This window comes from Pseudozyma hubeiensis, assembly GCF_000403515.1.
Source record: "Pseudozyma hubeiensis SY62 DNA, scaffold: PHS57, whole genome shotgun sequence".
Taxonomy (NCBI): Eukaryota; Fungi; Basidiomycota; class Ustilaginomycetes; order Ustilaginales; family Ustilaginaceae; genus Pseudozyma; species Pseudozyma hubeiensis.
In genome coordinates, this window is record NW_012133839.1 from 94,405 (window position 1) to 107,091 (window position 12,687).

Below are 12,687 nucleotides of genomic sequence, written 5' to 3' on the forward strand. Positions count from 1 at the left end.
CGAGAACAGAGCGTGACAAGTGCATGAGACGAGACGACAAAGAGCAGTGACGGATAGACTACTTGAACGTGAGGAGAGCCAGACCTACCTGCGTGGCAATGGTCGCCTCGGCGTCCTTGGGAAGCACGCCTGGCTTGTCTGACCTGTCCCACCACGTTCGTCCTTTGGTGAGCCGATTGATCCATCCAAAGCTATCCTCGTCAATGACAAAGCGACGCACCCCTCTATCGCCCTTTTCGCCATCCTTTGAACCTGGACCGCGGTAGCGCGAATGTGTGGCACCTCGTAGCTCCCATCTGCCCTGGAATTCGGGATGCAGAGAGACCGACACAGGCGCTACTTCGCTCGACGCGTGGCAGCGAAGGGGCACTTGGGCTTCATGACCGATGAAATCGAGCTGGATGGAGCCAGTCTGCGATTGCGAATCGACAGTGACGAGATCGGTCTTGCCCAGACCGGGAGCATCGAGCCTTGCCAGATCGGGCTTTTCAATGTTGATGGCTGCCTCGACTCGACCGGTCTGCGATCTGAGCGACAGCGTGTGGTTGACATTGAAAACGGCGCTGTCGGCGATGATGCCTCCGTTGAGCGACTCTGAGCGCAGAGTGGTGGCACGAAGGCTGGTGTTCTGTCCCACGCGGATGTGTCCGTTTTGCGTCTGGAGGGTGAGATCGTATGCAGCCTCGAGCTTAGAGTCGTGGTCAATGTCGAGGTGGCCGTTGACGGTCTTGAATTCGAGAGACTGTGCTTCGAACGATCCACCAATGTGGAGCTTGCCGTTGGTGGTGGTGAGGTGAATATCGGCAATCGCACGGATGGAACCGGAGCGCAACTTGCCCACTTGAGTTCGCGCGTGCAGCTTTCCGAAGTAGAAGTCCGGCCTCGATGGAGGATCGCGAGAATGCAAAGCTTGGGATGCGAAGCTCCTCTTGGAAGCAGCAGAAGATTGGAAGAGATCAATGTCGGAAGCGCCTGCGTCTACCGAAAGGGTTGGAATGTTGACGTGCGGCGGAATGATGACCTTGACGTCGTAGATGAGTGGACTCTGATCTGTCGAGACAGCCTTGGCGTAGGTGAGGATTTCGACTCCCTCATCATAGAGCCCTCGCTTCATCTTGGCGACCAAGCTTGTGTCGAAGAGCTTCTTGTAGGCCTCATCGTAGCGAGCAGTGATCTCGACTTTGACGAGGTCCTTTTCGGGAGCGGGAACATCGTCGGTGTGATGGACCACCGTAACGGTGCCGGGGACGCTACCTGCGGGCTGCGGTCGATCATCCCTAATAGGATCTACGTCGACGAATATGGACTCGGTGGATGCAAAGCTGTCTTTGGACCTATTGGGATTGAGGAGGAAGCTGGTGGATTCTGTGCACTGGACCCTGTTGGTGCCCTTGATGGAAGCGCAGTTGTGCCACTGCCATTCTGCCTCTTGGACGATGTGGCCATCTTCATGGAGGGGCGCAGGCTTTGTGTTGGGGATGTTGGAGTAGTCCCAATCCTGGTGAAGGCCAGTACCGACATTGTCGCCGGCAGGCTGGGTGAGCGCTGGACCGGTGAAGAGGACAAGGATCCAGAGGCCAATGATGAAAACGCTAGCCTGCGCGAAGCGATTCGAAGGCCAGCAGCGCATTGCACCTTGATAGCAGCCGGAGAAGGCACTCGAGAAGGTGAGAAGCTCGCCTTGACTTGTGCGAGGGAAGCAAGCTTGGATGTGTTCTTTCGTGGTGCGGGAGATGGAGAACCACGCTACAGGATTCCAGTTGGATTTGGAGCGCGAGTCGACGCGGATAGTGTCGTCATACGAGGGCGGAAGCGGCGGATACTTGGGCGACGAGCCGGTGTTGGCGGGCTGTTCCTCGGCCAGATCCTCATCGATGGCGAAGGGGGTGTCGAGCTCAGCAGCATTGCTATCGAGCAAAGGCTGCTGATCTCGATCCAAGGAATGACGTGTGTGGTCCATGTTGGTGATGTCGTGACCGAACGAGTGGAGGCACTTATTCCAGCTGAAGGGCAGCCGACAGTTGCGATGTGTAAATAGATGGTGGTGAACAGGAAACTAGGCAGGACGGTACGATGACTTGCACAGCAACCATGCGCTGTCGGAACGGTGTCGCCGAAATCTCGGCTGAGCAAGACAATTCAAGGTTTGGGGCGCGGCTATCAAAACCCGCAAAGCAATTCCGCTGTGCACTGCACAATGCCCTGCAGTTCTGCACGGAGACGTGCCGACTCGGCGGAGCTCACTCATGACATGGTGAAAGCTGCAGTCTAACAAATTGGCCTCGATGATGAACTCGGAACTCGGCGTCGGTTGGAGCATTGTCATGCCGAGACTTTTTTGATTCTTCTCAAGCTGACCACAAACAGAGCTGGTCCCTCATCCACATCAGTCAACCTCGAAAGCATCCATCCCTGTGCGGTCAAGGCGGTGTGCGGGAGTCGTGACAGAGATGTTACGTCTTACCGCCATCACGGCGGTAGGTGCTACCCGTCGAGCTGCCCAGGCAGGCTTGCACCTCCATTGCTCGAGGTTCCTTGCTGCCAGAGACTACAGCACCGCCGAAAGCTCCTTCTCCATTCACGTTCCCAAGGCCAGCAAACGAGTCAGAACGCGGCAGTCATCAAGTGGTAATCAGAACTCCGAACGCTCGCCTTGGTACAGCTCAGCTCAGCGCAGCAAACCGAGATCCAGTACTTCCTCTACACCTCGAAGCAAGCGCATCCTCGCACTTGCGCCTACACGGACAGCCTTACCCGTATCGGTACAGCACAAAAGCTCAGAACTAGTTGCTCTACAAAAGGCAATCGATGGCCAAGATCTGTCCGTGGTGTCGTCAGCATGGCAAGCACTGGGCAATCAAGTCATACGACTCGGTCAAGCCGAACACGAAAAGCTGCTTCAACTTTGCTCCTCCAGTCTTTCCAGCACCCGAGACGCACATCACGCTCAGAATTGGCGCCCCCTCTTCAGCCAATTTGCCAGCGTTGCTTCTCTCACCGGCCAAGTCGACCTCATCAGTGGATGGTTCCGACTTCTTCTTGCTAACGGCCAATCAGAGCTTGTCGTCAATCTCTGGCAGAACATCGTCCGCGCACGTCTCGACAACGGACCTCAACAGATCGACTCTGTGACCGATGACTCGGATTCTATGTCAGATACAGGAGCTGGTGGCGATTCATTCATTCGTCTCGACGTATCTACCGATGGCGAGAGAGTCGACATCCATGACCTCGTTTGCCTCGTTGCGTTTTCATGTGCCCATTCTATCCGAGCTGCCGACTTCGTAGATCTGTTCGACAAGGTGGAATTTGGTTCTCCTTTTCGTCTATTCTTTCAAATGCCTCGGGCAAAGCGTCTCTACAATTCCATCCCAGTCTCCTCCTTGGTCAAGCTCAACAAGTGGGACACGGCGCAATCACTACTTGGCGAAGTCGAGCTCGCCCGCGGCCTCTCTTCTGGCTCGGGTGGTCCCCAGCGGATTGCGAGATTATTAGGCTCCCTGTTCCAACTGCATCAGATCGACGAAGCGTTCACTGTCTTCAGCACGGCTATGCGGGTCTCTTCCGGACCCCATGCTTGGCTCACACTCCAAGCGCCTCACAAATTCCCAACTTCTCTTCCACCGTCGTCAAGGGCTCAGTGGACCGAGAGTTGCTGGTCCGTATGCCTTTCCAACTTCATCGCCACCGGTCGCACCGACCTTGCCATGGATGTCTGGACCAAGTTTCAGCAAAGACGGCTGGTCCCAACCCCTTCCATCTGGAATTCCTTGTTGGACGGCTATGGACGCGCCAACAACCCCACTGCCGCCAAGCAGACCTGGTCAGCTGCTCTTAACTCGGCAAGTCAAGACCCATCGTCAGCGCTGAACCTGCCCGACGAACAGATGTACACCACCATGATCAACATCCACTTCAAGGCAAGAGAGACCGACGAAGCAATGGCACTTCTCTCGGATATGGTAGCAAAGAGTGACAGGCACGGAGGGCGTCTGCACGTCCGAGCCGAGACCTTCAACGCTGCTCTGCATGGACTGTTCCTCAATCAGAGACCGACACAGGCGCAGACTCTTCTGAACCAGATGCTTTCCAAAGGTCCAGTTCCCAATATTGGAACCATCAACACCCTGCTTCGGTCATATGCACGCGTTGGAGATCTCGAATCCATCGTCTCAAGCTTGCGTCTCGCCGAGAAGCTCAAGCTAGAACCCGACGTCGTGACATTCACCACAATCCTCGATGCGCTACTTCGCAAAGGTGGCGAGTCGGCTACAGCGTCCGTCGTCAGAACGCTAGATATTATGAGCGGCATGGACGTGCAGCCCAATGTCGTCACTTACACGGCTCTGATGAAAGCCTGTCTGGTCGGTGCCGAAGCAGCACAGCTGGACATAGCATCGCAGGGCTTGTTCGGCAATTCGGCGCAACGAAAGGGACAACAGCCTTCAACGAACGACGCACGCATCGAAGCTGCGCTGGAAGTGCTAGATCGAATGCTCAAGGCCAAGGTGGCGCCATCCGAGATCACGTACAGCGCTCTCATCGGAGGATGTCTGCAGAATCCAGATGCCGTCGCACATGCATTCGCTACCAAGACGGTGCCGAATCACTACTGCCATCCTCCAAAGCCTCTACATCGGCTCGGGGAGAACGCCCAAACTGTTCAACGATGGTCGAACGAATCACCTCAAGTCTCTCTAGCCTTGCTTTTGCTCGAGCACATGAAAGGCCGCGGCCTGCCACCAACACCCACCACATTCCGCTACCTCATCGAAGGGCTGTGCAGCACGCACACCGACCAAGCTGCCTTCATTCGGGCCATGGACCTAATCGACGACATGCTGCTTCGAGGACCGGTCTCGGATCCAGCACGAAAGTTGGGACCCTTTGCATCGATGGCTCTCAAAGGCAAAGAGGTATCTCCTCCTACCTTGCATGCGCCGAATCACCGGGCTTGGATCATCGTCTTCAGCTCCCTGCTCGATCGACTCGAAAATGGACCGCGGGACAAGGTCGCCATCACGAGCGGCGCGAGAGCACTGAGTACGGCCATACGTCTTGTGCGCGAGATGGGTTCATTGGCCGGTGCCGAAGGCGGCATGTCGCTGTCGCGTCTTGTCGAGCGGGCAGCCTCGCTCACATCCAAGATTGGTCGTTGAGCCACGATATATATCCACATTTGTCTGAAACATGCCATTTCCTCGTGCGATTGTGTGACTTGTGCTAGGCCAGTACGGCTTGCCTCTCCGCGGGTTGCGCTTTTTGCGGTTGTGGCTCCGGCTGTGCCTCTGACTCTTGTGTGACCGGTTCGGTCTGTGGTGCTGATGGCAAGACGACTGTCTTTTGCGGCTCGTCGGATCTGATGCCTGCTTCGCGCTCGAGTGCCTCGAGTTCAGATTGAACGGCGTCTTCTTCTTCGGCGGTCATCTGTGTGGCCAGCATCTCGTCGATCTCCTGAAAGAGTGTGAAGAAGAAAAGGTAAGCATCAGCGTCTGAGAACCATGGCACGTTAATTCAAATGCACGTAGGAGTGCGATACGCACGCGTTGGTATGCTTGCGCCTCGGCGGTCTCTTCGAGCAGTCTCTCGACGGATTCGGGGTTCATCTCCTTGTGAATCTCTTTGAGAACTGCGTTGCCTTGTTGCAGGCCGAGCATGACGCTTTGCTGGATTTGTGAGAACTCGATCGAGGAAACCTGTAAGGATGCAGCAGGCGGGCGGGGCCGGATGTCAGCAAGGGACCTCGGGCCACTCCAAAGGATGCAATACGGGCTGGTGCACTTACCAAACCCTCCAATGTTTCCAGCTGAGAATCGGTCTTCTGAATCAAGCTCTCCTGGTACTTCCGCCGTCTCAAGGCGGTCAAAGCCTTGGTCTTGTCACCTTTGACCAAGCATTGTCGAGCAATCTCGTGTTCGCGATCGAGGACGACTTGGATCTGTAACAGTAAAGGGGGAGTGTAGAGACTCTAATCAGCCAACGGAATTGATTTGCATAGTGGCCCGCGCTGCCATGTTGGCTCACCTTCTTTTGATATTGCTTGATGCGATCTCTCTGAAGCTTCAGGCTAGAAGCAGGAGCGTATGAAGTCACTTGGTCAGCATGCATCCGGTCAAGGTCTGTGCGAAGCATTGTTCACTCACTCCAAGACAGCCCGGTCGTGCGGTGTGATCTTTGGACCCTTTGAGCTAGTTGTGCCCATCCTTGTTGATACTTTATCGCGTGTCGAAGCGTCAGTCAGGTCCTGAAACGCGTGCGCACCGATCGTTAGATGCTTTTCTCCACTGCGCTTTCGGCTGACAGCAGAGCGTGGGGACTGTTTTGGTTGTCGACGCCGAAGGCAACCTCGAACGTGATGGTGGTGCAGCGAATCGAGTGATAGCGAAAGGGTCGCGCGCGCATATCGGCTAAAATAGAGATGTGGAGCTGTGTATCACTTTTCCGCCAAATACCGACTGCCCACGCTGCAGCTGTCAAAGTCGCGTGCAGCTTTCGCCGCCGCAGCGAAACGGGGTCTGCAACAACAACGTACATATCACTGACCTTGCTTTTGAGATCATGCAGCCGAACGATCTGTGAACACAGGCCGAGCGAACTCAGAGACAACCATGACAGTCGAGGATCGGACAAAATGCTGAAGCAATGTGTCCATGATCGTGATGATGCCCATAGAGATAGTGATACAAAAAATGATATGCTAAGATGCGATGGTCCTGGTGTGAATGCTAGAAGGTTCAACGTGAGTGTTCGTGAGATGAAACATGACGAGCGGGGAGTGCAAGCTTTACTGCCTCCAGAGGGGAGACACGGCGTCTGCCTCTGGTCTGATCTCAATGTCTTCGAAAGAGCGAGCAGAGAGATCGGTGCTTTGTCGGCTGAGGCGCGTAGCGACGTGGTCAAAGCCGTTGAGCTCTTCGTGTTTGCTCCATTCGTCGGACGCGCTTGTGAACGCGAAGCCGGGATGCAGGTGCGAGGAACGGGCCGAGGGAGTGGACGGCGTTGAGGCTGTGGAGGCAGAGAGAGCTCGGAGTGAGGCTGACGGGTTGAAGAGTGGCAGGCTGAGCAGCTTGGGAACAGACCAGGACCGCGTCAGAGCGGCCTGTGCGCGTGCATGAGCGTCGACCGACGACTCGGTAGAGGTGTGAGAGCCGACCCGTTCCCGGCGACGACGCAGAAGCTCGCCAGCCTCGGCCGAGAGCTCCTTAGGCGTTGTGGAGGAACGTCGACGAGGCTCGATCGGAGAGTGTTGAGCCCGCGTCATGTCGTCGTCGAGCGAGTCTTGGCTGCTTGGCACGACGAGCTTCTCGAGCGCGGACGATCCGAAGTCGAGCACCATCTCGGCCAATCGCAGCACGAAGTTACCGCCGTGGTTTCGGATGATCCGAGACTGAGCGTCGTCCGAGTCGGTGTCATCGATGGTCTTGGACTCTGCTTTGGACGTGGATCGAGGCGGATTGGCGGATTGGCGACGCTTAGAGCCGACGCGGCGCTGTGACTTTGAAGGAGAGGAACGACGCTGCTCGCGAAGACGAATGATACCGGCGGCAAGTTGAGCCTCGGGATCTTGATCTCCAGCGTCGCCGTGACAGGAGCCGTCGGACTCGGAGCACTCGATACGCACCACGGGCGGGCTGCATGTCTTTGGAGATGGACCCACAGCTGCTAGAGGCGAGGGCACCTCGATCTGAAGCGATGGTTCGTCGCTGGTCACGGTGGAGAGGTTAAGCGGAGCAAGTCGGAGCGGTTGAGCCGTGTCGATGCTGAGAGGACGCAGGGGCATGAGTTTAGACTCAGAGCCCACGGTAGCCCTCGAGCTGCGCAGAGCACGGCTCTCCGACGAGGAGGGGGAAGCAGAGGACGGAGGCGCCGTCATGGAACGAGCGCGAGCCATTTCGACAGGGGTATAAGATGACGGAGCCTCTGGCAGCGGGAGCGTCGATGATCGGCCGCGAGCATGGTGGGCAGGTGTCGATTTGTACTGGACAGCGCGGTCATGCACATCATCGTCCGTGTCGCTGGAATCATCGCTGTCGTACTGCGTGACGGGGGTGACGGGTGTAAGCCAATGGGCGCTCCAGCGGTTGAAGTCGCTGTGCCGACTGCTGCGTCGCTTCAGGAGCTCATGCTGGTACTCGAGACCCGAGCCGTCCGAAGCGACACGGCCGAGGAAGTGGGTGCGAGCAAAGATGGGGTCATCTCCAAAAGAAGTAGCTGGTGTAGAGTATGTGTGAGAAACCATACCGACAAAGAGGTGAGACCTGCCGGAGTCGAGCTGGTCGTGCAAGGGTAGCAGAGATGGTAAACGTCGTCTAGCTATTGTGCAAACGCTGGTGAGAACTGTTGTCGTTTGAGTTGGTCAACGTGAGCAGACGACGGGATGATGGAGACGATTCGCAACGAACTGGCGGCGAAAGAGATACCGTTTCGTATATATGATTCCGAGCTTCTCAGGGACGTACAACGGACAAGACCAAGCGCCTGCTGTGTCTCACTGGCGCTGCAGCTGCAACAATGCAGAGGCGACGGCGGCTAAGCACATTCTCCGTCCCTGGAGTACAGTAAGCACACCATGCGCCCTGGGGTCAAGAACAGGCAGGGAGTATCGAACAAACTAAAAAAAGCAGAAAGATGCCGGCACGAGGAAGGAGCTCTTGGACAAGCGAATTCGAGAGCAACACAACCCATGTGGGCAGATAGCGAACTGAATTCTGCAACGCACAGGCTTGGAGGCGAAACTTGCCACGGAATTTTGGACAGCGCTTGTACGAAACGTTGGATACCATGGCAGGCGAAATGGCAGAGGATCAGGGGATTCCTGAGGGAGTTTGCAGCGACAGCCGGACTGACACTGCCGAAAGTTTTGTGTGCCCCGTCCAAAGATGTGCAGCCGAGAAATTGTGTGCTCTGGGTCCAAACGGTGGCGGCGAGCGGAGGTGGGGCAACCAGCGCAACACAACCCAACTGCTGAGGTGCTCGCCTAGACGCCACCACACAATGGATTGACAGCCGAGGTGGTTAAGAAACTGGTATTTCTCTAATCGGGACCCAGGCAGCTCCAGCTCAGGACGAGCAAGCCAAGCGGACCAGACAGAGCGCAACTGCGGGGCAAATTAGGAAGAGCAGGTCGAGGCCATGTGCCTGCATCTCCACAATGCAAGTTTCGCCACACCCACCTTGCAGCAGAGCACATTGCAGCCAATCCACACACAAGTTTCTGCGAGACGGAGGCGCGCCTCGCTGATCCACACTAACTGTACGACGATATCGATTCCTCTCATGTGGTCGTTCCGTATCATATCAAATCAACGAGCGCATCAGCTGCATTGCGTCCCCGTAAGCCACCTCATTTTGCGCGGAAACGTTTGCGACGTCCTTCGTGGACTGTGCTAGGAAGAGCGAATCGAGGACGTGCTGTTACGTGGCGGACATGGCCTCGAGCCTTGTCCTGCGGCACACAAAGAAGAGGAGGCTGGTGTGGATCTGTAGGTCCTCCTCGGCTGCGCATGATCACCCCTGCTCAGGGCGAGACACAAAACACATGCAAGGCGAGGACTGTCCTTTGTCCTCTTGACAGAGAGTTTGGTGCTGAGGTCGAATTTTGCCCCCTGCTTGTGACAAATTCGATACTTTGGCAATTAACGGTGATTCCGACAGCTCCTTCCTTCCCGTGTCTATCTATTATAATATTAAAATCGACCAACTTCGTGGCAACAAACAATACGAACGACGCTTGCCGTCTGATCAGCTTTGAGCCTTGTTCGGACGCAGAGCACGACCGACGAGGTGCATATACGGTACCAAGACACAGGAGAGGCAACACAGTCCACTGTACGGCGTTCTTCGCGGAGCGCACGGTACCCCACTTCCGTGCCGCTAGATTAAAAATCCTGTCTCAGCTCCTTCTCAACTTTCGACATCCGCGACGCCAGAAACGGAGTTCAAAGTTTTGCAGCGGAGGCTGCCTCGCAAAGTTGATACATTGAGAGCGGGCAAAGGCAATCTCGAGGGATGTGGGATTCAGCTCCGTTCCGACAAACAGGGACGATGATTGGGTAGCCACAGGCATCCCAGCGAAGACGCACACCCGAGATGCAGGTGTGTGCTGTCTCAGGGAAGTAACTCTGACATTTCGAGAGAAACAAGAGCAACATGTGCGCTGCAAGCCTCGTCTCAGATCTTGCCCAAGTGGCAGCCATTCGGTTCGCAGGCGAATCCGCATAAGGACTTTGCAACGCTTACGATACAGGAGAAACCGTCCTTGTCTGCGTGTTGTCGGAAGCCTTCGAAGTGGTCACATGGCAGGCTTCATGCAACCAAGGTGGTCTAAAGCACCTACATCTCCGACAGCCATACTCCTTGCTTTGTCGTTTTGCTTTCCGTCCTGGCTACCGTACCGAGCAGCTTCGGCATTGAGCTTATTTGCAGCAATCGAACGATATTGGCTTTGGTCCTCGTCTCATGACGGCTCCAAAGCAGACACGGAAGCGATTCGACAGAACACGCTTACGCCAAGGCCTGCTGCACCTCTTGGCCAAGCGAAGCAGAAGAAGCAGATCCTGGGAATCCGAACCGGCCCAGAAAAAGATCTGAAACTCCGTGGCGCTCTCTAGGAATTTTAACTGCAGTGTTGCACAATTGCAGGGAAACGTGAGTGGTTGCTGCAGCTGTCAGACTGAACTCGCACCTGCCTGGCACATCCCCCGTCCTTGTCGTCGAAACTTTCTGCTGCTCTTCCGTGCCGAACAGCGACACCGTGCCGATTTCGCCCAAATACGGGACGGGATGATGAACTCCTTTCGAGTCAAATGCTGGACATTATTATATACTCTAGATTGCTTTGAGTAGAGACCTAAGTTGCCTAGTCATTCGGACAAAGCCAGCTTCCTCCCCTCAAGGTGTGGCTGGATGGGTTTCTCCATTGTTGTGACCAAATGAACGGTTCTCGAGACAATCACAACAATGAGCCAACTAAACCCACCACTCAAAAGAAGAAACAAGGTCACAACCCTCGGCGGGAGCAAAGGTGAAGAATAGACCTTAATGTGGCTCACGCTCGAGCCGCAACGCTAAGCAAGGCTCCGGCAAGAGAGCTTGGCGGTAATCCGCCTGTCGACATCGCGAATTACCGTCACAGTTTGGAAGAGCATGGTTCTGCCTTCTCAGGGTGGTGATGCAGCCGGCAAAGGAGGCAACAGCGTCGGAGGCAAGGTCCAACTGCTTCTGCTACGACAAATGGATGTGGAACTTCAACCACCCACAAGGCGCCTAGCGGCTAAGCATGAGCCCCAGGGTCACTTTTGCATTTTCTGTCTTGTCGGACAGCACAACGTTCACAAAAAGCCGGTGTCTTACGGAAGAGCAACCTGACTCAAATCTGGGACACCGAGGCCAGCCAGCAAATGATGTAATTGCTCTTCAGCGCCGTGCTGCCTCAACTCCTTTGTAGCGTATTGCCGAGCTTCCCTTTTTGGCCGGTCGGCCACTCAGTCTTTGCCAGCGTCCAGCGTTGTATTTTTGCATCCCCGCTCGCCCACGGCCAAGCGAGCCCGAAATGGCAACGCCCAGCGGCGACAGCGTGCCGAGGCGAACTCGGGCCCTCTCGCTTCCCTCGACGAATTCACAAATCTTCCAAAGCTGCCAACGTCAACCAACACCGTGCACGTTGTGGCGAGCTAAAAGTTACACCGCCATGTCATTCGCACAACATGATGTAACGAGCTTGCATGCAATGACGCTCAGGAACTTGCACTTGATGACCTGGCGCCCTTTTGGAGCGAGCTGGGATCGCCTGAAGAACACCCACTCCAGCGTGCAGCATGCGGGTCGAACAACACTGTGTGAAGCAGATTCCACGCAAGCCGGGCAGTGCGATCAGCGAAGACCTTACACTGTTCGGAATACTAACCAGCTTGCAAACCTATCACTCTGACCTTCTTGATCACAGTGCATGGCATCTCACAACGCAATGTCTGCAATCGGCCTGCCATCCACAACAAAGGGAGGGCAGGCGAACTTTCCCATGCACTACCAAGCATGAACGACACCCAAATCTCGCGAAATCACCGTCTAGCCGAGGTTTTGCGAGCTATGGCCTCTCGGCCTTTGACTGCCATGACTCCTGAACTCGAGAACGAGCAAGTAGGCTGCGTCACAATCTCCCCGCACCGCTTGTTCCGTTCGGATAGTCTGTCTCTCTTCCATACGCATTAGGCCTCCGGGAAGACCGCGCATTCTCGGCTGCCGTACAAGAAAGCTCGGACGACCACCGAGAATCGAGACTCTCGCGGTCTCACCAGTCACGCTTCTTGCTTCCTCCCTTGTGTGTATAGAGCAGACTTGCTTCCGAACTGACCTTGTCTCATCCCGCGCTCGCATGGACGCCGAATCCGTACTAAGTCCATCGGCTGATCCAATTGCCGTTCGAGATGAGCTCGCCCGACTCGGGCCCTTTCGTGCCAGACGCTGCATCAGAACAAAGATGCGAACATCAGGTATCCGTGGTCCGTGCTGCCTGAATGAGACACACAGCAGGGCGACCAGCTTCTTGACATGTCCGCTACTTGAGCGTAAGATAAGCTAGCTATGTCTGGCTTGTCCTCTATCGACAACAGGCATCAGCCTCCCAGGTGCTTGGCGCCGAGACTTTGGCGTGCCAAGGTTGCTTTGGCCCTTGCGCTCAATCCTCGG

At 55.7% G+C, this 12,687-nt stretch overlaps 4 protein-coding genes across 4 annotated transcripts; 1 reads left to right on the forward strand and 3 right to left on the reverse strand.

Moving 5' to 3' along the window:
* Positions 1-58: 58 nt before the first annotated feature.
* PHSY_005910 (hypothetical protein) lies at positions 59-1,960 on the reverse strand (the record flags this gene model as incomplete). Its single annotated transcript, XM_012336514.1, has 1 exon — positions 59-1,960. The coding sequence occupies one exon, from the start codon at positions 1,958-1,960 to the stop codon at positions 59-61; it is 1,902 nt and encodes a 633-aa protein (XP_012191904.1).
* Positions 1,961-2,450: 490 nt separating this feature from the next.
* PHSY_005911 (hypothetical protein) lies at positions 2,451-5,159 on the forward strand (the record flags this gene model as incomplete). The annotated part of the gene is made up of 1 exon (XM_012336515.1): positions 2,451-5,159. One exon carries the CDS (start codon positions 2,451-2,453, stop codon positions 5,157-5,159), a length of 2,709 nt encoding a protein of 902 aa, XP_012191905.1.
* Positions 5,160-5,223: 64 nt separating this feature from the next.
* PHSY_005912 (hypothetical protein) lies at positions 5,224-6,132 on the reverse strand (the record flags this gene model as incomplete). The annotated part of the gene is made up of 4 exons (XM_012336516.1): positions 5,224-5,454; positions 5,544-5,696; positions 5,786-5,938; positions 6,025-6,132. 4 exons carry the CDS (start codon positions 6,130-6,132, stop codon positions 5,224-5,226), a joined length of 645 nt encoding a protein of 214 aa, XP_012191906.1.
* A 652-nt stretch (positions 6,133-6,784) lies between these two features.
* Positions 6,785-12,231, reverse strand: PHSY_005913 (hypothetical protein; the record flags this gene model as incomplete). The annotated part of the gene is made up of 3 exons (XM_012336517.1): positions 6,785-8,313; positions 11,127-11,223; positions 12,166-12,231. The coding sequence occupies 3 exons, from the start codon at positions 12,229-12,231 to the stop codon at positions 6,785-6,787; spliced, it is 1,692 nt and encodes a 563-aa protein (XP_012191907.1).
* Between the last annotated feature and the right edge of the window lie 456 nt (positions 12,232-12,687).